The sequence below is a fragment of the Scomber scombrus genome, chromosome 14 (genome assembly GCF_963691925.1).
Source record: "Scomber scombrus chromosome 14, fScoSco1.1, whole genome shotgun sequence".
NCBI lineage: Eukaryota > Metazoa > Chordata > Actinopteri > Scombriformes > Scombridae > Scomber > Scomber scombrus.
Genome location: NC_084983.1, coordinates 2,685,006 through 2,709,116, shown reverse-complemented (window position 1 = coordinate 2,709,116; position 24,111 = coordinate 2,685,006). Strand labels below are relative to the sequence as shown.

At 38.8% G+C, this 24,111-nt stretch overlaps 1 protein-coding gene across 1 annotated transcript in view; it reads left to right on the top strand.

Moving 5' to 3' along the window:
* The first annotated feature begins 413 nt into the window (after nucleotides 1-413).
* The window catches only part of opcml (opioid binding protein/cell adhesion molecule-like), a 206,634-nt gene continuing 182,936 nt past the window's right edge, over nucleotides 414-24,111 (top strand). The window contains exon 1 of the mRNA XM_062433011.1: nucleotides 414-571. Within this exon, the coding sequence (XP_062288995.1) occupies nucleotides 414-571 (158 nt within the window). The remainder of the gene's footprint in view (nucleotides 572-24,111) is intronic.

The window sequence follows — 24,111 nt, the reverse complement described above, 5'->3', positions numbered from 1 at the left end:
GAAAGAAAGAAAGAAAGAAACAAAAAAAACATACAAGGAGACTTGGCTGATGCATCTCTGCCAGAGCATCCATTTCACGGCGATTACAGTTTGAAGCTGAGGAGGCGGTGCGCATTTCTCAGAGAAACACGGTGCTTTTCTCTCCACACAAGTCAGTTTCCTAGAGCGGCTGGCGGGTGGAAAGACACTTTCCCTTCCCTCTCCTACTGCGTGTGCCGATACAGACAGTAGGCTATTTCATAACAAGCCTGTTTACTTGGAGCACAAATCAGGGTCGGACGCAATTCCAGTTAAAGGCTGCACCCGCATCTTGTTTTCCAAGTGGGATTTTGCGGTCCGCGCATCTCAAGACGCAAACGGAATATCCGACGGTTCAAGTTTTCCTGGAAGTTGCGCAGTGACAGAAAAAAAACATGGGAATTTGTGGCTATTTGGCGGTGCCTGGGAAATGCCTTGTCGTCCTCGGACTTAAATTGTTATTCCTTGTACCTGCAGGAGTTCCAGCCAGAAGCGGGGATCCTGTATTAAAGGACAACATCACCGTCAGACAGGGAGACAGCGCCGTCTTAAAGTAAGTCTGTCACCAATGTTTTATTCTAACAGTACTAATATGATCTCCTCCGCGGGGATTGACGGCTGCTTCCCAGCGTGTGTCTGATAACAAGCAACATCAAGAGCAAATAGTCCAGGAGTTACTAAAGGTCATCACCACCTAGGCTGCGTAAAAATCTACCAATCTTTGTTTTTTTCTATGTGAGTAAATCCCACTCATACTACATGCATGTCATTGGTAAGTTATGATATAACGCACATAACTCGGTGATCAGCCTCTACTGCTCATTGCCCTTGAATGTTATTGATCTGGCTGGTTAATGTCTTGTTGAGGATGCACAGAGCTCAGATAGTCAAATTTAGCATCATCACAGCATTGATTTGAGTTTGTGAATTTTCAAAGCTGATTCGTTTTCATGGCATTTGTTTCAGAAATTGCAGATTGTTTCAGAAGACTGGAATGCAGTTAGTATCAGTTCAAATTCTATGGTATATGCCAAAAGAAGGAATTATTATGATTTTTTAATGGGCTTATCAGACTTTGTCTTTTTTTTCTTATTACCTTCAATTCTATCATGGTATCTCTTCATATTCCATCTGTGTTTTTAATCACATGTGATGGTGTTTTCTTATCTTCTCATCACTGTGATATTCAGTTATTTGTACATATAAACTGTACTGTGCACAGGAACAGAGCAGGTGTGGTGCTAGGAATTCAGTATCCATGTGAAAGGATGTGAGATATAGATGGGGGGGGCGGGGGGGGGGGGGGGGGGCGCTCCACCCAATATCCCATCTCTCCCCTCTCCCACCACACACATACAAGCACACACACACACAAATACACACAAAGGGTTAGGCTACCATACACAAACGCAGTGTCTGCTTATCACACACAGACACATTATATATTTTATTTACTTAATTATTTATTTTTTATTTATTTCGCTAGTCTTCATGGAGTCCACACAAAAACAACAACAATAAAAACTAACATTAATTAAAATGACATTGTATCAGAAAAATAAAATAAAAAGGGAAAAACAAACTAAATATAAAGATCAGAAAATACACTGAACAAAAATAGAAATGCAACACTTTTGTTTTTGTTCCCATTTTTCATGAGCTGAACTCAAATATCTAAAACATTGTCTATATACACAAAAGATCTATTTCTCTCAAATATTGTTCACAAATCTGTCTAAATTTAAACAAAATTAAATAAAATAAAAACAAAAGCAAAATCACAATCACATCGATGTGAGATTCATAAATGCTTATTTTAGTGATTTTTTCAAAGAAAATCTGCTTTTGTTCTGTCTGACGTTGATGGGGAGCATATTACGAGCAGAAGAAGCTCTAAAAAAAGATTTATGATCAAATAAAGTGTGCACCAGATGTCCAGTGCTCACTTGACATGTATTATACTAATGGCAAAAACCAGTATATACTAGCTTTTGGTGTATTATTCCAAATAACATTTTACAAGATTTACATTTAGCCTGCAAAGTTCATCATAATCCTGTATACACCTTACACACATTAGCATGGAAAGAACAATCAGAGTTAATCTGACTGATGTATTTCGTGCCAATTTGAAGTTTTTCTAGATGTTTCTCATCAGCACTTTACCAAATAACTGAAGAGAACACCAGATGTGAGAGTTTCCTTTCCCATATTGGGAACAATGTGATCAATCATCTCAAACCAAGATGATAAATGATTTAATTTAACATCCAGTTATTTGGTCTTGACAACTGATAAAGATGTTTCTAAAGAAATGAAATGCAGTGTTGTTAGCAAGAGCATTCCTACAAACTAATAGTTAATTAGTTTTGGTAGTGTTTGGTACCAATTTGTTCATTCTCACCTATTTTGGTAATGCTATGCAACTCAACATGTAGATTCTACTTAAGTTGGTGATGCACAACATGTTAAGTCATCAGCATACATTACTACATCACCATTTTAAACAACATATGGGAAATCATTTATGAAGACAACTTCCATGCACAACACCACAATATATATTGTTACTGTCAGAAAAGGTGTGAAATATACTCACAGTGTTCTGCCAGAGAGGAAACTCTTCTTCAAGCAAGAGCTAAACCTTGACATGTGAGCTTTGCTATAAGAATACTGTAGTCAGTGACATCAAAAGCAGCAGTAATATCCAAGAGCACGGCCCCAACTAGTTGCCTGTCATATAATATTCTATCGATCAGTCATGTGCACTAATGCACTGCTAGTAAAGTGCCCTGGTACATAAGTAATCCTTTTCTACAAAAATCATTTAACATTTGATCTGAAGTATCTTATTTAGCACAGTGAGTACACTAATAGTAGAAAAAACGTGCTTTTCCATCAGGAAATAGCAGCCTGAGGATGGAGAAGGCTGCTTATATTAAAGTGAGCTAATAACCATCCCTTCCTTGGCAAACTAAAAAACAAAGATGTAGTTGTGTTATTTTGACACATAGAATAAACAAAAAAGAGCATAAAAAGTGTAAAATAAGACAAAATCCTTGAACCTTCAAGCGCTTTAAGCTGATGATTGAGTTTGTCCCTCCCTGGGCGTGATTACCAGCTTATCATACTCCAGGCTTATTTGACTTCAATTAAATCTGGGAAAGGTTTGAATAATGCAATATATGTTAACATAATAGTCTTTTATTATATTTAAATGAAGAAAACATAAGATGACACTGTAGTTACCCTTAAGGATGAGATTGCTGCAGCAGCAAAGGTAATTTAAATCAATAAAGAACAAATATAATGCAAGTGATGTATTCAAAATAGAAAATTGACATCAGGCAGTTAAAATGAAATGAAACTGTAAGCAGAGATGGAAGGAGAAGTAGAAAATTACACCCAAGTACAAGTCAAATTACTTGTGTAAAAAAATGTAGTTAGAGTCGATGAAAGTAAAAAAAGTAGGTCAGACAGAATAAGTAAATGTAACTGTGTTATATTTTTCTAGAGCAAGGGAATTCAACATGAAGATAATAATGTTATATGGTAGAAGTATTCAATTAAATACTAACTTTAGGCTTCCAAATAAAGTGGCAACGTTCTTCACAGAGGAGCCCTCATGTCCATACCAACAACATATTCCTCTTCCAATGACAGCCACTTTACAGCCGGTGGATAAACAATGATTATCAGTTATAAATATATAACCATCCTCATGGAATTAAACAGAATAGAGGATACAGCTCAGACAGTTAAAGAAAAGTGACCAATAATAAATTATTAAGCATTATTAAGCTTCATCAATTAAAGAGCTTCAACTTATCTCGGCAGTTTCAGAGTGAGTAAGCATTTTGAGCTGAGTGAGTGTCACATGGATTATTGTGAAAAACTATAGAGCGGTCATGCAAATCTCACTGGAAGGTAAAAGATCTTTGCTGAAGATAGATGTCATTCCTAGAGGATCCATTTTTTTTTTATCAGAGTCTGCAGGCACTTGTTGTGCATTAAACCAGAGATTAATAAATCAGATGAAAAATGTTGTTTTTTTATTTTACTTTATTGCCATTCAGTAACAATAACATGCAATTTTAAAGCTATCCTTACCTTTTTTACGTTTTTACACATTTTTTTGTTAGGTTAAAATGCTGTTAATAAGGTAATGGCACTCTAAAATGTTAGAGAGACCCACCAGGCATAGAAACTAATCATTATTCCATTCTCATAATATTCTGTGAAAACTCCGACCAATCATATCATTCGGTCCGAAGGAGCCGAGGGAGTGCCGAGGGAGTGCGGGGGTGGGACGTAAGAGGGAGGAGGGGTTGTTGCTGTTCAAGTTTTTTCAAAGTGCTGTGTGAAATGCAAGAAAGCTAAGAGTAGCTTTAACTGTACAAAACAAATCCACTCGAGATCGGCTTCCATTCCACACAAATGTAGGCTTCATATGAATAAAATAACACTGCAAAAGGTCAAATACATCACATAAAGAATGGAAGTCTTAACCAAGGTAGAGAATAAAAGGTGTCTATCTCCTTATAAATATAGATATTTTAGCTGTAGGAGGGTAGTCACATGTTCCATCACATAGACATGTCGGATTTTTTTGTATCCATTGTATTATATATAGCGCTGATCAATGGAAAAGTAGTGTGTCCAGGGGGATGTCAGCTCCTAAGAATTTCTCCATTTCTTGTTTGATGTCTTTCCAGCATGTCTGTATTTTGGAGAAGTCCCAGAAAATATGAGTATGATCCCCAACCATACCACAGTTTCTCAAAAATGTGTCAAATTGTTCTTCAAAACACTACGCTACTAGCAGAGTCCTGAAGAACGGCGGAAAATGTTTTCTTTATCCGTGTCTGTGTTCAATCATTCTAATCTTAACCATAACCCATAATGATGTCATCCTTCATTTTGCTGTATTTCTGTTGTATTTTTTGTATTGTTCAACCCAACTCCTAACTATCTACCAATGGATACATGTAGATCATGTATATTTTAAAGAATATGTCAGCTGGGTGCAGAGAAGAACTTCACTGGATGTGCAGCCCTGCTCCCCTGCAGTCATACCAGCAGCTTCTGATGCTGCTGATTTGACACTTTTCTATTATTCCTTTCTCAGTTTATCAGGTGTTTTTTTGTAGTTTTTTAAAACATGATTTTTATTCTCTACTAGCACACACACACACACTCACACACACACACACACACACACACACACACACACACACACACACACACACACACACACACACACACACACATATACAGGGTAAATTGAATTCACCCCCTTCAACCCCTGATTGCACATAATCAAAATACAAGCACGCTTGCGAGGTTAAATAAAACATGTGGAGCTATGATTTTCAACATATGTTTAACAGCTACGCACATCTGCATGGTGTTACAGATGCTGTTGACAGTTTGGATTGCTTAAGTGTGACTCACAAATGATGTGCTATGAGAGCAGGCATGTGAATTTGGAGAGCTAATACCATGCAACCACATCACATTAACAGCAGTATTAAAGCCTGTACGTTCAGTACCTCAATCTGTCAGAGCAGGGCAGTGCAGTTCAGCTGACTCTCAGCTGGCAGAGATGGGAGGTATTTGGAGAGGAATTATTGTACAGTCTGATGGCTGTTGACACAGATGAAGGTGATCATGTGCTGTAGCCGCACCATCTCCCTATAGAAACGGGTGGAACGTGTTGTCCAAGATGGACTTTCTCCTCTCCTCTTCCCTGTGAAGCCTGGAGAACAGAGACCGTTTTTCTCACCTCTTTGTTAATCCTGTCTTCCTTCTCAGCCGTTACAAATGTGTGCCGGCCTCCGCTAATTAGTAGAACTCATTAAGTAGTCTGTTGGATACACTGACACCAGCCATTTCCCTCTTCCTCAGCCTGGATGGTGACAGGCTGAAATCCACTTCTTGCTACTTTGTCACGCTGACGTCAAGCCGCAAATGGTTGCCCCCGTAGCGTCCGACGAGGCTATTTTGGCAGACTCGTGCGCTCCTTTTCTCGCCCGCAGCAGAGGAGTCATCAAATAACTGATGGAACAGCCGTGACCCCTGAGTTGAATCTTAAAAGGGGGAGAGTGGCCTAGGAAAGCTGACAATACAGTTACCCGGGGCGGCCTCGTGTGTGTGTGTGTGTGTGTGTGTGTGTGCCGCTCTGCACTGTGCAATACACACTGCCCTGGAGGAAGATGAACTGCTGCCTGTCAGTGAGCTACTCATACCACAATCCAGGCAAAAAAAAAAACCCACGGCATCCACCCGCATCGCTTTGAGCTTCCCATTCTCCCCCCCCCCCCCCCCCCCCATGCCCCCCAAGCAGGAGGCGCTGGATGGTTTTGAAAGCACCAGAGAAATCAAAGAACATCATTCTCATCCTGCTTCCCCGGCTCCTGCGGGTGGGAATAAGGCCTGTGGAGCTGCTATATGATAGCATTGTCCGAGCATTTGACAGGTAACCGGTACACACACGGAGCGCCTTGAGGCTGATGCTGTGAGGACCCCACTGCCTCACTTTTGGAGGAGCCTTCCTTTCTCACGCGAGTGTTTGTGATGCAGAAGCTGGGAAGGGCAGTAGGAGAGCGAGGTTACAGAATATAGGAAAGAAAATACAGATTAGATAGATAGATTGATTTTGATTCATCCCAAAGGAAATGAAGGCATCCAGTAGCTTATATGACACACACATACACACGCAAACGCAAAAACAACACTCACAGAAGATAGAGGAAGTATACATAGTAGAAATGGCGTAGTAGGATGATATGTTAGGATAGAATGTGTACTATGGCAGTAGTGCAAAAAGTTGACAGTGCAGTGCAATTATCCCCTTATTTTCCAAATGAATCACAAGATTTGGAACGCGGGACACATTTTACCCATTGAACAGGCCTCTAATATGAAGTATAATAATACTTCTGCAATTGTGAAGTCAGTGTGTTATGTTACCATGGTTGTGATGTTATTTCCTAGTGTGGAATTTGCCAAGACAGCTGTTCGGGTGTCCCTAAAACAGAGATTCAAACAATGACACACAGGTGTCCAGTCATTTTTCTTGTTTCTTCTTTCTTTTCTTTTTTTTAATCTCGGATCGGTGCTGGAAAGCGGCGCCGCAGGCCAATAAACAGACTCTCGTCCAGGGTTAAACGCTCCAGGCCGAGGGAAAAGACAACATTAGCGTGATCCTTTGCAATGTGTTCTCAATGAAAGATTGCTGCATCTGAGTGATATCCTGTTGCTGGCAAAATTCCTAGGGTGTTGTTTTATTTTTCTACAGGACCGTGTTATTAAGACAGTGAAGGGCAACGGAAAGCAGTATCATTCACACATAAAGAAAGGGACTGCCAACAGGAATTGAAGCAGCTGTGAGGCGTAGAATAATCAGCATCATTCAAACACAGCTTTAATAGCAAAATTACTTTCCCCCCCCCTTTTTCATAAATTGAGTTCCACCAGAAATAACAATAATAATACAATTCATCGGTGGCACTGAACTGGTCTTTAGAGTGTCATTCTCAGGTAGCGCTTATTTAATTTGAATCCTAACCACCCACGATTCTTAATGAGTAATTGGTTCTAATTGGCTGGACAGTTGCCAGTATTTGCATCAATGTGGCAGTTGTAATAAATATTTAATTCTAATTAGCTGGAAGGTGGGAGGTTGGTGTAGCATAGCCAACAGACATGCCTGCTGCTGAGGCAATATAGCGGAAAGTGTATCAAAGTTAGTCTTGTTTAGCACATGACAAGTAAGTTAAGTGGTGCTGTTGCATAATATGAGTGTGAACATATGTCAGAATCTCACAGTGTTACAACTGTTATTGTTATTGTCAGAATGATCTTTTCTATGTGCACTCCGGCTCTAATAAATACACTTGGCCATTCAAAGTGAAATGACTCATAATAATATATGGTATAATCTAGCATTGTACTTACATGTTTCCTTACAGTCTAACTGCAGTGAATGTCAGCTGGCATGCTCAGATGAATATGTAGGTGGTTAGCCATCAAACTGCCCTGCATATAGATGTCTATGCAGTAAGTTATAATGCAGTTACAGGCAGCTACTCCCTGCGTTTAGTTTAATTCAGACTTAAAAAACAAACTTATTTTTCCCAATAAGCCACTACAATAGAATATAATAGAATAGCATAGAATAGAATAGAATAGAATAGAATAGAATAGAATAGAATAGAATAGAATAGAATAGAATAGAATAAAGCTTTACTGTCCACCAAGGTGGAAACTTGTCTTGGGCTCACCAAACACATGAGACAACATAAAAGCAGACATAGAACATAAAAGGTCCCATTACACATTACAAACAGTTGATATCTGTAGCTTGGATCTTATCGGTCACTCTGCTGTGTTCAGGATGCTGACAGCACTTGGAATGAAAAGCATTGTTAGTAGCCAGAGGGACTCTATAGCATCTTCTGGAGCTCAAAGGCTCAAACTGGCTATGTAGAGGATAAAACTATATAAAGGGCCAGTCATGCAAAAACAGAAAGAAAGAAAGAAAGAAAGAAAGAAAGAAAGAAAGAAAGAAAGAAAGAAAGAAAGAAAGAAAGAAAGAAAGAAAGAAAGAAAGAAAGAAAGAAAGAAAGAAAGAAAGAACGAAAGACCAAGATATCAACAAACACTAACTCCATTTAGAATGACTTGGTTTGTGTGTTTTCAGTAAAAAGGTGGGTGATTATAATAATCAGTGAAAGAGGGCGCTATGTTGGATACCATAATGATCTGGCAACCCTCAACTTTAATCTGAAGGACACATTGTCCACTAGCTGCAGCCTAGAAGTAGACAGGAACTGGTTAAGCTTTATAGTTTATAGTTACTTTTTTACTGTTTAAATGTTTCAAAAGTTGTTCAAAAATTCCAGCATCAATCAGTTAATATTATATTTAATTTCTAATCTAATAAGAGTGTTCTGTAATCAATCCAAATATTAATTTAGTGTGACATTTCTTTGAAATGAGTGGGAGAAATATTTACTGATCTACTGAATATTTACAGAATCTCAGATGAGGTTTGAGCAGATAGTTGGTTTAAACAGGTTTAACGTTACCTACCTCTCATAACATTTATAGTGACAGTTTATGATATATCTAACATGAAATCAGTAACATTTGTTTAAATATTTGTACGAATAAAAACATCTGATGCATGCAAACCAAACAAACACTTCACTGCTCACTCCTAGCTTTAGCACATTAACATTTTCTATTCACTTCTAAGTTCCTCACCAGCTATTAACAAACGTACTGTAGCATAAGGAGGAGTAGTAATCCAGTTTTTTCTAATGTACTTACTACTTAAATAGTAATACAGCAATCTGTAATGATTTTTCAGCTCCCATTTTTTTCCTCCACACTGCATTCTTTGCCACTGTTAATCTGTGGTTGACCTGTGGAGGGCTTCACACAAACACCTCAGCGACACAAGGTGTCACCGACCGTTTATTTTCACCTGCAGGTGGTGAGTCACAGCGAGGGCGGAACACACAGGGAGGTTCACGCTGACCTTCGGCACAGTCCCCGTCTTAGCTTGGTGAGCCAGAGTGTGCAGAGCTGAGTGGCAGCTGGTGGCAGGGCAGATTTGACAGCCTTTTTTTTTCTACGAGGGTGTGAGTTGAATTACTTTCAGTGCCAGCAGAACTCCTACTTGCTGTAGGAAATAAGGAGAAGAGTGTGTGTTCTCTTCGTGTGGTCATCTAGCTCTGTGGTCGCTTTCATTTTGGCGAGCTGACATGTTTAAGGGCAGGCTGATGCTGCAGATACGGGGTCAGCGGCTTCTCTTAGCCCTCTCAGCTTCAAACTGAAGTGGAGATTGGAAATGTTCAGGGACACCTAATAAAGGCGGATATGAAGACTGAAGGTCATTTATTGCGGTCCTTTGATTCCAGTCAACCTCATCCATGTGTCCCTGCAAACATCCCCACTGCTCAAATGTGAGGGGAAAGGGAAATCAAATAAAAATGACAAAACAATAATGTCAAATTATTACAAACTTTAGCTCTCTGGTCCTTTTTTAGGTCTCTGTAAATCAGATCTGACTGTTCTCTAACATGCAGTACGCTTCAGTTAACACTATATACTGTGCCCTCATATTACAGTATGTTTACTAGACCAGTCAGAGGCTAGTGATAATTACCTATCATCTCAGTGGTGCATCATGGTACCTACACCTTTTAATGTACAGTAGTATTGATTTAAAAAAGGGGGGAAAAAATGTATTACTTTAACTGTTATACCAGTAGTTTTGTTGCATTAGTAAAGCATATTTATATTGAATTACTCAAACAAGTATGTACCTATGTTTGAGGGCCACACTGCCCATGCCACTTTGATTTATGGATCTCAGGTTAGTGATTTTCGTGTCTAACTCAGAGAGGATGAGAAGTACTTGTCTCTAATGAGCAGGTGGGTATTATTCCCAGCTCTCATTTTATTGTATCGTCACATAGCACCTATTACACACTGTTCCTTCAAATATCCTGTGGAGATATGCAGGCTTTTCTAATTGAATGGCTGGTTTCAAGTAAAAAAAAAAAAAAAAAAAAATGAAACAAAGGTCTAACCTAAATTGAAGCCTTTTTTAAAAGAAAGCCGTGTGTGTTAAAGTAAAACACTATCTGTTATTCAATAGAGGATGTTATTAAAAATCTTTGAGACTCTCACTGATTCCTTACAGGAGACCAATGTAAAGTATGCCTCTACCACCTACTGTACATCCCTCACTGTTAACTTATGTTCAGAAACCATCAGCTTTGTAGTGATGGACTAGGATATAACTAGAAGTTGTGATTCTTTGTAATTAGTGACTTCAACAACTCACCAATAAATTATTTATAGCTAAATATGTATCAATAATTGAATAAATGAGACATTAATAAGGTGTACGATGGAGGAAAATAATCAAAGGGATGAACAAAAAATATTTTAAATGGTAAGATAACGTGACCAATTAGTTGGCTTTAATGAAATAAAGTATGTCATTTAGACTGATCAAAGCAGCGGGACATTAAGGGCTGCAGTTCTATTACACATCAGCTTGTATCAGACATTAGACAGATGCATGCAGATTGATTCCAAAGTTGTCGTGTAGTCCTGAGTCCGTTTATGTAGCCTACAAGCAAGGTGCTAGCCTGTTAGCCTGCTTCCCTCTCAGGCAACTCTGCAGGATGCAGTCGGTTGCCGAGCAACGGGAGCCCGACAGCCTCCTAGCTGGTCCAGCGGTCCCATTCCCGGGCCAATGGAGCAGAAGTCCACAGCCGGTGTGTCGCTGTCCTGGTTCTCCTGAGGCAGTCAGATGTTAGTCAGCAATATTGCGTCTGTTCATTCCTGCTGATTGAGCTACACTCACATTACTGAACTATACTCGTTGAATAGTCTTGAGAGAAATTCAAAACATAAAAGTTACTGTGGTACAAAAAATAAAAAGAATGCATGCTGTGGATGAGGAGAAAAGATGAATAAATACAACATCTAGAAAAAAAGGAGAAAAAAACGGATAAACTGGAGCACAGACAAAGACAAGCAGGGTTTTTGGTTTGGGGAAGACTCCTCATGCTCAAACCTCTAATAAATGTATATTCATTTGTTCTTAGGAGACATTATAAAATACATAATAATAATATATTTGATATTTTTTACAGTCATTTTATATCGGACAGACATGGGAGTCACAGGAAAACTTTTGCTGAGTAACAGTAGCTTGGTTACTGGGTAGGTGGACAGCTACTTCACATTAAGTCAGACTTGGGCTTAAGAAGGAGAAAATACAGTGTGAAATCACTCCAGGAAAGTGTAATTTATGGCGAGGCGTCTGGCAGCTGTCTTATCTCAGGTGAGAGAGAGAGAGAGAGAGAGAGAGAGAGAGAAAAAAAAAAGAAGGTGTGTGTGTTGTGAGACAGAGAGAGAGACCGAGAGAGAGAGAGGAAGACAATGAGAGAGAGAGAGTTGTTACTTCTTCAATCCTGGTAATTATTCTTTGTTCTAATATGAAAATGTATTTCACTCTCTGTCCGTGTAAGGGTTATTTTCTTGCAGGTGATTTCGCAGCTAAACTGAGCCCGAGGGGTCATTTAAATATCTTCACATCTTGCTGTCAATTTCATTATCTTGTCAGACCTCGGTCTCTCAGGAGGTTTGAAGCACCGTGCCCTGTCGGTCGGGCCAGCATCAATTCTGTGAGAGATAAAAGGCCAGTTCTGCACATCCAAAAAATCTGGAAAACACTCACCTCAGGTTCCACTGCTTTTCAAGTGGAATTCATTAAAAAACAAACAAAAAAAACAAAGTTGTCCTCAGTACAGCCTGAAGCAATACATAAAAATGTGATCCATGACATTTCAGGTATACTATTTATACCATCCTAAGAACTATGTGTAGACTCATACAACAGTAATCCCTCTCATTAATCACCTATGACTTGTTAGAAGTGTGTGGAGGTGTATGTAACTACTACAGAGATGCTGCTCCGCTCTGCTCTCTATCTCTGTGTCATGGCCGTATAAAGAGCAGCAGGTCTGTGTGTGTGTCTGACTGATCTGCACACACACACAGAGAAGAGAAACCACAGCAGGACAGGATGAAGCTCGGCATTCACACACAGTCCAACCATGTGGCACCTTCCTGCAGGAGTTGACATGGTGGCAGGTGTTTTAGAACGTAATGGGAAAAGAAATCTAAAAATAAGGATTCACACTGATTCACAGCTTTGTTGCCACTACTGCTGCTCCCTCTCTTCATTTCTAAAAGGCTCAGCCACTAGCTTTAAATGCTGCATGTTAACAAACACCAGCAGTCCAAAAACCTGCATATCTTTAAAATGTGAAGAAAGTGTGGAGTGATACTTCTATCTTCTCTACCTCTTGCTTTTTTTCTTTCTGTCAATGCCAGTGTTCTTATTGAAAATATGAACTTTTTATAGTATACGAACTATTAAATAATTCATAGACAAAGCAAGCTACTGCTTTCACAGAACAGGCTTCCACAGATCTGTGTATGTAGGCTAGGGAGTTTTAGAATTTAGACTTCAGACAGACATGACCTTTCTGTAACACTGAATAGATTTGAAAAATGAAAAACAGCTGAACTGTGCAGATTTGGGGCAGGTTATAGTGAAACATAATACAAATATCTCTGCAAACTTTACATACGAGATCTAGAATTATTCTGCTTTTGATTTGCATGTTTTTTTCTTTTTGGATTTTTGCTCCAGTTGAGTGTAAATGCTGCCAGTTGCAACTAACTAGCTCCCAGTCTCTTGGTTTAATCGTGCTTCATTGACCTGAATCACTGCAGTGCACCAACACACAACAGTTACCTCTAAAGATGATATCAGAATCATGGGCAGACAAGGACATCTTTCAAGGGGAAGCCTAAGGGGAGGATAATGGCAATGGACACTGTGAGTGTACTTTCTTTGTTCATGATCTTATAGTGATGTATCATTTTAACCAATACGTTTCAGAAATTCAGTCAGTCATGATGGAACAAGCTTGGATTTTCATTCTTTGCTCAGGGCAGTTTTCATCTATAAAAACAAAAGTAATCCAGCATAAAATAAATAAATTAAAAAAAAAAAAAAAGGAAATCTATGGCTGTTTTTTTTAGCAGTGTCATAAAAAAAAACCCAACCACTAATTTGTCATAGATTTTAGTAATGTTATCATTTGAATATTACATACTGTTTATATTCTGACTCATAATTAGTCTCTACATCAATTCACATTCATAAATTCACCATCAGTCATTAATAAACGTTTGATTGATCCTTAATGAAGCTGCCCAAGAGTGAAAAGAATGGATTCTATGTATTTATGGAAAAGAGACATTCACAATCACTCTATTATGGTCCAGGAGAACAAATCATAGAATGTGAAGAATACAATATGTTGGATTGTTGATTTCTTTTTTTAAATAAATACAGGTCAAATGTGTACATTTGCATTTATAAAAATGTGTATCAGCTGCACAAACATTTAAATGTCTATGTTTGTTTACTGTGGGTCACATTAGGAAAAGTCCAGCTAAAATAAATGTGTGAAGGGTGTTCAGCCCTCAAATGTAAAAATGGGTCAAATTTGACACTGAATAAGTTAAGGTTAAGGGTTAAAGAAGACTGTTATCCAAAGGTTTTACTCATAATCAAAAGGGCCTTGGAAGTTCTCAGTAATGCCAGCACAGCCCACCATAACATGTTTTACATAGCCCCATTTATTTATTTATTTATTGTAGCTTCAACACCTCCTGTTTTTTCATTCAGTGCAGCAACTGCTAGGTCTGGTCTTTTTAGTCTCAGAAATAGTTGGACAGAAAACTGCCTGCTTCATTACTGTCAATATATTTCATTTTTAACACCACAAACTTATATATTATTCTTAAAAATAGCAGCAAAAGAAAAAAAAAAGTGTCATCGTCGCCACATTTTAGTCAATTTTTTTTTTTACCACTGATGTCTACAGACTGTGGAATTACCACACACTAGTGTATACAGCAAAAGCTGAAGTGCAAGTGGAACGCCTTTTTCTATTACCTGTCTTTTACCAGCTCAGCTTCAAGTGCAGTGGTTCAATGTGATAGAAGATTGAATGAGGGTAATGTAACACAGTGAAGTCACTGAGTTCAAACTTTGTGAAAAGAGTCCTTCAGTTCTGTCCAGCCTAATGATCACCGTGTGTTCAAATGATTTAGGAATCTCAATAATACCGAAGCGTTAATGTGGCTCGCTCCATCAGCTACACCCATTTGATACACCTGAGGACATAGGTTGGGTTCCCCGTGTCCTGCTCATCCAGTAGTCCAGGAGTCTTTGCATCGGTCTTCCTCCAGCATTCCCCAGACATCCATCTTAAACAGGCCCGGTTTCAACATCTTTGTGTTGTCGTAAATCACTGAGATAGTCATTAATTTTTAATATCCAGAAACCTATGCGCCGTGCTGCAGTCCAACTAGATCCTCCACTTCTGAGAGCCAGCAGCATCCATTACAGCCTGACTTTGCTGTCCCCTCGCTGTGCATGTTTGGCTGCACTTTTCTGATATCATTAATACTCATCAGTGGCACATTCCATTCATGCCACATTCTGCCAGGCAATTTACGCTCTACTACTTTCACTTCTCCTACCTACTTTTCTCCTTCCTCATTTTACCACATTCCCATCTCTCTTACTCCATCCACCTCTACACATACAACGCAGCATTTACTCTGTATTGGCAGAAAGTAGTACTAGACGGCAGTGTGTTCGTCCCACAGCCGGGACCTCACTTGATTGTGGAGATGATTGCAGTTTGATTTACTCTGGTTTGATTTGTATGAATGAAATCAACATCAGTGTCATGTAGCGGATAATAATAATAATGAAATAAAGCAGTGTAAAATAGCGTGGTGCATCCTGAATGAGAAGCTGTTATTTTAGAATCCTGCATCATCTTATTTAAGCACAGAAGCAGCACAATTAAACTGACATTCAATACAATACAATACAAATTCCTTACAATCCTCTCTGCTCATCATAATGTAATGTTATTCTTAAATGTCTTTGTCTCTTACAAACTGCAGCACATCCATTTTTTGTCTTTGTTGATGGATGTCTGATGTGAACAAGCAAGAATTCTCTCAGATTCTGGGGGTGATGCAACTTTAATGTCTTTTTTTTTCTACTTGCTTAAACTAGACATCTAGAGGAACAATAGGCAACAAAGTCTAATATCATGAAAAAGAAGCAGGAGCATTTAAGAATGACAGATTCTGCTGCACAGACGTTATATCACTCAGAATAAGGTTATGTGTAAGGTGTCTAGTTTTGTAGGTTTCAGGTATATTTTGGTCTAAATAAGCACAAAAGCAATATTTGCATGGAAAAAAAAGTAGCCCTAAAGTTTTATATCAACTATGCTGCTTTAAATTTTACTTTTTTGAAGTTTATACATTGTCAGTTTTTGTTAACGTCAAAAAGTGTGTGTCTATTATTGATCGTACTAAGTGATGGTGGTGTATTAAGGTGCATTATATTGACTGGTGTGCGTAATATTTTGCACCCCTTATGTATGTTAATGGAGTGGACAAAATATTAGGAACACCATTCAATATAATGCACCATAATAAACCACCATCACTCAATAATAAACATAAAGTAGAATTATCACCTTCCTCACAACGTCAACAAAAACTGAAAATGTATAAACTTCATAAATGTAGAATTTATAGCAGAGCTGTTGTATTGGATTGAATTAGATTGTACAGATGTAGTCCTACCTAATAAAGAGGCCGGTGAGTGTACATAACACATACTCATAGCACAAATGACCATTTAGCAACTGCAGAGACAACATTGAGTTGATATTGCAATTCCTGGCACAAGAGTTATGATGCATTGACTTAAATCTCTGAAGGTTTCTACAATCAAACTATAGCTATTTTAAATTGTTAAATGTGAAATTTCAACATGTCTAAATGTGTTCATATGTCGTGATAGTGGAGTCTGTCTGACTGCATGTGCTGGCTCCCCCCCTGTAGAGACGATCTGGACACACTTTGGAGCACCGAGCTGTGTGTTTTTCCAAAATAATGAGTAAAACGTGATTCTATACCTCCTTAAGGTAGTGAAATTGAATGCTAATTTTACTATTTCCCATGTGTTATAGCAAGATAAGTGTTTTGAGATCTCTTAATTAATGAATAACATGGCTTAATTAGCGACATCCCTAGCACCTAGCACAAATGGTTATGTTTAATATGTCACAGTGATTATGAGGGGACATTACAGAGCTTGTGAGCTCTTGTTTCTCATACTGATGGCTGTTATTTGTTGATTAACAGTCGCAGTTCCTTCTCACTCTAGAAAGTAGGCCATCCTTTCCAGAGGTGCTCATGGAACATTGTAGAAAAGATTGTACATTTTGTGTCAGCAGCCTCTCTTAGCGTGCTACCATGAGAGGGCATGTGCTTTAAGTTCCGAGAAACAGACTGCAGCAACAACTAGAAATTTTTAGGTCACAGATGTCAGGGGTACATGAGAGTGGCGGCTCAAATGGGAACCAAAATACAGAAAATAACTACTAACTGGAGTCACTAGAGTATTGCAGTTTTCCCCACAATTTAGGACACTGTTACTTGTTGCGGAACCTTGGCAGTGCTAGAGCAGAACTTACATCCCCGCAGGCTTTTTAGATTTAAGTACAGACATATGACTTGATGCACTGTTGGTGGGTATTAAAATCGCACTCGAAATCTCGTATGCGAGGCTCTTTGTCCGTTCCGCTCGAGATCTCCCTCGTTTCAGAAAATGAGACGTCTCCGACCATCTGTCAACACAAAGTACTGGCCTCCCGTGACCAGGCAAATCATTCCTAATTCTCCCCACCTCTCCTTGGGTCCTGGATCCCAGCCTCCGGTCTTCTAACCAAACAGATCCCCCTAATGGAGGAATATGGCAGAGAAAAGTGCCTCCCATTGATTCTGTTCCCTGGCCAATGCTGCCTCAAGGATAGTGCAGCTGAGCTATACTTAGAATCAAGGATGGGGTTGACGTAATAATTTTGTTCTTTTTTTTATTGTGTTCAGACTGTTCAGAGAGGGCAACGTCGGGGATGAGACCTAACTAATCCTGACGGACCAATTTCGACATAAACCAAGCAGCTACAGTAGTCAATTAGCAGCAGAATGCAGTAAATATGGCTGTTAAATGAGACTTGGACGCCCGCCTTAGCTTATGAGCAGATCGCTGCCTTCCTATGAACATGTCTATCATACACCACACAGTACATTACAGTGATTATGTTCAGATTAACTTGTTTATTGCTATCTGAGACAATTTGCTGTACCCCCTCCCCCCCCACCTGCCTTCATATTAAGAGGCAACCATTGAAAACTGAACGAAAATGACTCTTTAGATTTATTGACAGGCGTAATGGAAGCGGGACAGGTTAGTTTCCAGTTTCGTGGCATGAAACTTGTTAAAAGCTTTTTGATTGGTCTTTCAATACAGAGACTGATGGATGTCTTATTATACATAGAAGCCGAAAACAGCTTCAAAAATCATTTAAAGGAAGGCGACAGGCCGCAAAGCGATGGCATCCATCTTGGGAATACATCATCCCCCGCGCAACTTTTGCTCCATGCTCCCTGCCTTTCTGATTGATATCACATTTCCATGCATATAGTTTTGGTGTGGCTGATTTGGGCACGTCAGAATCGATAAGTGCCCTTGATTTATTATTGCGACTGGATTTTACTGTCTGAGGACATCGAAGGAAAGAGGGGAATTCGTCTCAGTCTGCCAGCTGATGGTGCTCATTAATATGGATAAAACTGACTAGGAGTCATCTGGGAAGAATGTCATACCACATTAGACAAATAAGTGTCTGAAACCACCGGTTGTAATGAATTGATTTCCCCCTCCCCTTTTTCCCCACTGTTAATCACATTTGGGAATCATGTTCATGTCCTGAATTTGTGCAATTATGAAATATTAAATATTCTAAGTGAACAAGGCTTCAATTTTTCATATTGCTTTAGCTTCATTTATTGTATTTGTGTTATGTTAAAACTAGAATATCTAGCAGTCTAGCTAAATGGAAAAAAAATGTATTCATAGGCACTTCGATCAATACCATCAATTTTCAGAAGTCAGATACCAAAGGACCTGCAGCTTAGTCTGGTATGTTGTTCATCCTTATCCAAAGGGAAAAAAAGGCAACAGAGAATCCTTTCAATTTTCCCAACAACTTTTATATCACCCCCGCTTCACATTCACACAGTCAAACGCATTCACTCTGGGGAGCTGCTCTGTGAAGCAGCATATCTTCTACCGCTGGCCACTGAGCAGCTCCGGCGCCGCGGTCGGGAGTTCGCTTACTCGGTCAAGGTCATATTGACGGTGATTTGTCGGGGGCGGGGGGGGTGGGTGTAAAGCAGCTTTTGCATAAGCTTTTTGCGAGACGTCAAACCGTGGACGATATGTCAAGTGTTTTAATGAGACCTGTGTGTTGTGGTGGATAGGTGCTGTCATTGGTCTTCAAAATTGTGCCACAACTCCTCTGCAACAATCCACCTTAATTATAAAAAGTCTTACTTTAAACAACTTCAAAATAAACAGTCTGTTTAAATGTCAGCTGCTGAGCGATCCCCATACACCATCCTGTACAGCTTTACCTGTATCAGTGTGCAACTGTCTACTTATAAAGCCACTTTTCTAACCTCTGCAGTTACCACCACCTTGTCACCCAGAGAAAATTCTCTGGAGCTATTACTTATACAATAAATGGAGGCCTAACAGCACGAAAAAGCCCAAAAAAACTATTGTAAAACATTCTTGACAAACACTATTTAACTTTGGAAAATCAATAAAGGTGATTTAGCAGAAGGCTTTTTCTTGTGTATCAAAAATGCTCCGACTGAACCAGACCTGTTTTCTTTTCTTTCTTTCTTACTCTGTCTTTCTTTTTTTTGAAGAATATTATCCCATAATGGTTAAAAGCTATGACCTTTCCTTGGGTTCTCACCATCCTCTGTGTTAAAATAAAAACAGCTTCTTTTGACTGGCTCACTGGGATGTTGTTTCACAGTCTTAGAGAGAATTCTAATGCAATGTATTGATACTGAACAACGATCACTGATATCATTCCATGAGCCAGCTAATACTTTTTTAACTGCTCTATAATGGATTAACTTTTTTTAAAGTCTTTTCCCAGATGGGTTAACACTATAATAAAACCAGTTAATCTACTACACTGATAATCAGATAGATAAAATCTTACATTACATTAACAGGCAACTGGAGGTGGTCTAATAGTTTCACTAATGAAGTAGTCCTTCTTTTCAGACACTCTTGTATCAAGCTTTGTTAAACATGTTATAAAAATCAATGCAGTACATGCAATGTGTCAAAAATAACTTTAGTTTACAGGACAGTGGAGACACTACAGTCACATGTGTCCAGCTGTGTTTATATACGGAATAGTGAATTTAATAGTCACATCTACAAGAGGGACAAACTCTGAAGTTGAAGCGCTGGAAGTCGACTGGACGGCTTCCAGATTCTACTCGCTCACTCCGGTCTCTCTCTCTGGGCTGATGCTAGCTAGCAGCAGTCTGCAGATATCAGGTTGAGGTTTTGGTGAAGAAACACAAACAGCAGCAGGTGAATTAGTGAGCAGATTTTTCCGCTCTGTTGGTGCTGGAACTGATTATTAAACTGGATGCCAGTACTCTACTTAGTTGAAGCATCTGGTATTGACGTGCGTTTTGTGCAATGATGACAGCCTTGCAGGTGGTGCAGGTCTTTTACTATTTTTACTCAGCTATCTTGTAAATGATAATGTTTTAATTCTGCATTTTTCAAGCGAACAAAAATCGATTGAAATTGTGAATTTACCCCAAGCTTGTAATTTTTTTTTTTTTTACAGATTTGAATTTTTGTCTTTATCAACCAGTATGAGCAGGAAATGATGAGTTAGTATCAGAACCTTTGTTGTGTCAGCAGCTCGCTTTGATTATTAAAATAGTTACTACGATGCAGTTATTACAAACCAATGTGTTTCTCTACTGTGCAGCACTGCCACACAGTAGAGTACATTTACTCTATTCACAGAGAGTGTTGTATGTGAGAGCTGCTGAAGTACCAGTTCCACACTACTCAACGGAGAAGATGATGTATAATTGAGGAGGTCAGTGTTGAGTTTGACCCACATATTTTGATTTTCTGTCTCTGGATTTCTTTGTAGAAGGAAATCAGAGTCTTTGTAGAGAATCAATCAGAACCAGACTTTACAGAATACATTTATAAAGGTATTTGATTCCCTACTAGAGTAGGTGCCAGTAATAAGCAGTTTCATCACTTGCTGTGAAGAATGCTTTTACAGGAAGATGTCTGATATTAGCTTTTTTTTTTTTTTTTATATATATACCTTTAAAGAGTTTACTGACTGTCCTTTGTTGCCTGTATCGACATGGCTTTCTATGACTGGTCAGTGATGGTTATTTAATGTTGCTTAGTACCACTGAGTCTTTTGTAACAGATAAAATAAAGGTCATCAAGAAAATTCTCCAAACAAATTGTGTTTTCTATATTTTAAAAACGTCTAACGAAGTATATTTAAACTACAATTTTACTATAAAAAAAAAAATAATAATCTGAAGATTGGTAAACCATATTATAGTCCACCTCTCCAGGGTGCTGGTTCTTCTGGTTGTTATCCTCCTTGTTATTTTCCCTCCTGCCTACCAACACATCCTGATGCATCTGGAGGTGACTAACCTCTCATAGTTTTTCAACGTGTGGGAGAACAATAATCAGGTCTACATAATAAGCCCATGAGTCTGACAGGATGTAATTAATATCTATATGTAGACTATTTTATAACCTTTACTGTTCGCACTTGCTGTCTTGGCACTCAAACCAAGCCTAATGGTTGGCTTGAAGTGCAGTGAGCCATAAGGAAGATATAGACTGTAATGATCACTGTAAAAAAAAAAAGTGCTAGGAAATATGAACTAGAGGGTTAATGACAAGCTATAAAAAATACACTTTTCACCCTGATGTGATAAAAGCAGAAAGGTTACATTGATCAAGTTTATAGAAAAAAATGTATTAAAAAAATTCTCAGGAAAAAGACTTTCTTTCTCAGGTATTATACACTTATTGAATGCCTTCTATAGGATTATTTGTTTGTTCTTTTAAGTCACAGTTGCTGCTCAACAGCGCCTTTATGTAGCTCTGAAATTGGTCAATAAATACAGTGCAGGCATATGCACACTGTATTAAACCCTTATTAATACAACCTGTTTTTGCTGGTTTGTAATTTCCTTCAGCTATAGTCTAATAACATAATCGCTATATGTGTCTCCATGGCATGCCATCATAGGTTTTTTATTTAGGAGTTAAGCTATCATGTATGTAAGTGAGTACAGTAAAATACGTGCTCCAGGATACTTACATACATACACATTAAGTCATTTTAGGTCCTTTGTTTTTAGTACAGCTCAAATACCCATAGGTCAATGGATAGAGGAGATTTTCAGGGTTCTATAGATATAAGAATTATGATGATTGGACATTCTGAACTTTAGTAATATTATTTGTTAGATGTTATTGATGCTCTAGAACAAACAGTACAGATTTGTATCACTCTGATTGTTTTACTGATTGTAATTGTTCTATAACAGACAGCAAAGGATCGATCTGGTTTCAATCGCGCTGATGTCCAGTTGTCTTGTCACAATACTTGAACCAACAATGCAGACACACCAACATAGAAATCAGTCAGAGAGAATATTAAGTGGTTTTATTTTACTAGCAAGTCTAGGTGCTAAGAAATAGTTAGGATCAAACACAGGCAGGTAGGAGGTGTTCAGGGTGGAGTTCCGGTTCCAACGAGGTGATGGAAACAAGAAAATCTACAAAGGAAAGACAAGAGTCCAAGAGTGGACGATCTGGTGACAACTGCAGAGAAGGACTCAGAGAGTTGATGAGATGATGAAGTGCTGGTGGCTTGACCGGTTGATGAACAGCAGGTGTGCAGGTGAATGGTGCATGAAGGCTCCACCTCTGAACAACTCCAGACAAACCGACACAGGGAGAGAGAGAGAGACGAAACACAGAAACACCCACAAGAAAGAAGAGAAGGTAGAAAACACTAAGACCATGACAATTTTGCTCCTTTTTTTGAACATAATAGTAAATTCTGTTCCAAGAATTCATGCTGTGTTTGCTTCTCAACACCACAGGTTTTAACACAGGCATTAATGCTTTAAAAACGTCCTGGACAAAAAAGTTAAAAAAAAAAATCATGATTATGGAGCAAGATCACAATTCCTTAAGGAGTGCCTTTTTTTCTGTATGATTTCTAAATAGATTTCCTGATGCTTACCTTTAAATGGACATCTTGGTAAAAGGGTAGGATCAGATTTTTTTCCAGTGTGTGTGTATGCGCTCGGTACGTTCTATTTTGACAGAGTTAGGCTGTTGAGATTAAGGGGTACAAATTATGATGCAAATTGCCTCCAGCGGGCGCCACGTCTGAAACAAAAGAAGAAATAAATAAACAGAATCAAATAAATCTCTCCTCTATATACTCTTTTCCTGACGTGTGCAGGGTTTATAGTGTCATATTTGTTCTGCTTGCACACATCTGCTCCATATTTACAAAAGCCTCTGAGCATACAATCAGATAAAAATCCCCTCAAGTACACAAAGCTTGTTCTCGGACATGAAATCCAAAGAAGCCAAAGCAACAAATGCCTTTCTAAAGGTGCTGGTACCTTCCAGAGGGATCTTTTTTATTTTTAATCAAATGACTAACTGTCTACAGTAGTTCAGACAGTATTTTCAAAGGTTTTCTGTTTTAAAGCAAACTTGATCTTTTTTAACTTTTCTTTGTGTATCCTTTTTAATTAGTAGTGTCAGTCGTTTGAGCAGCAGGTTTTAACAGTATGACTCGCTTCGCCTCTTTAAATGAGTTGTCTCACGACTTTGGGGAGGGGGGGGGGGGGTCAACCTCCTTGTAGATGCTGTCCAAGGTTGCTCCTGATGGAATCCTGTCTCTTATTGATAGACACACTGGAGATTTTAATTGCTTGTTTCAGTCAGGTGTACAACACCTGGGGTTGGGTTATCCTTCTCACCTTCCCAGCAGGGTTTTTTAACAAAGCCTCTAAACATACCCGGTTGCTGTTTCTCAGAGGTTTCTTTAAGGCTGAATCTAACCCCAAGCAAGGTGTCGATGATACTGACAAAAAAAATCCTCCACTCACTCACAACTGAAGACTTAAAAAAAGATACCAGATACACCCTCAGAACCGATTAAAGGTCATTTGACGACCTCACTAAGATGAAGGATCTGGAGGGCATGTGGAGGGCAGCTCAGTGATTCTGTCAAAAAAAAAAAGAGCAGCTAACAAAAAACTCAACACAGAAACAAGCAGAAATATAACACCTCTACCAAATGGAGGGTGAGCCAGGGTCAGTGTCAGCATCACTGACCAAAACACCAACGGAAGAAAACAAGAAGTGCAAGGAGGAAACATAGTCCCAGCAGATACCCTCTATTAGGACTATTTCGG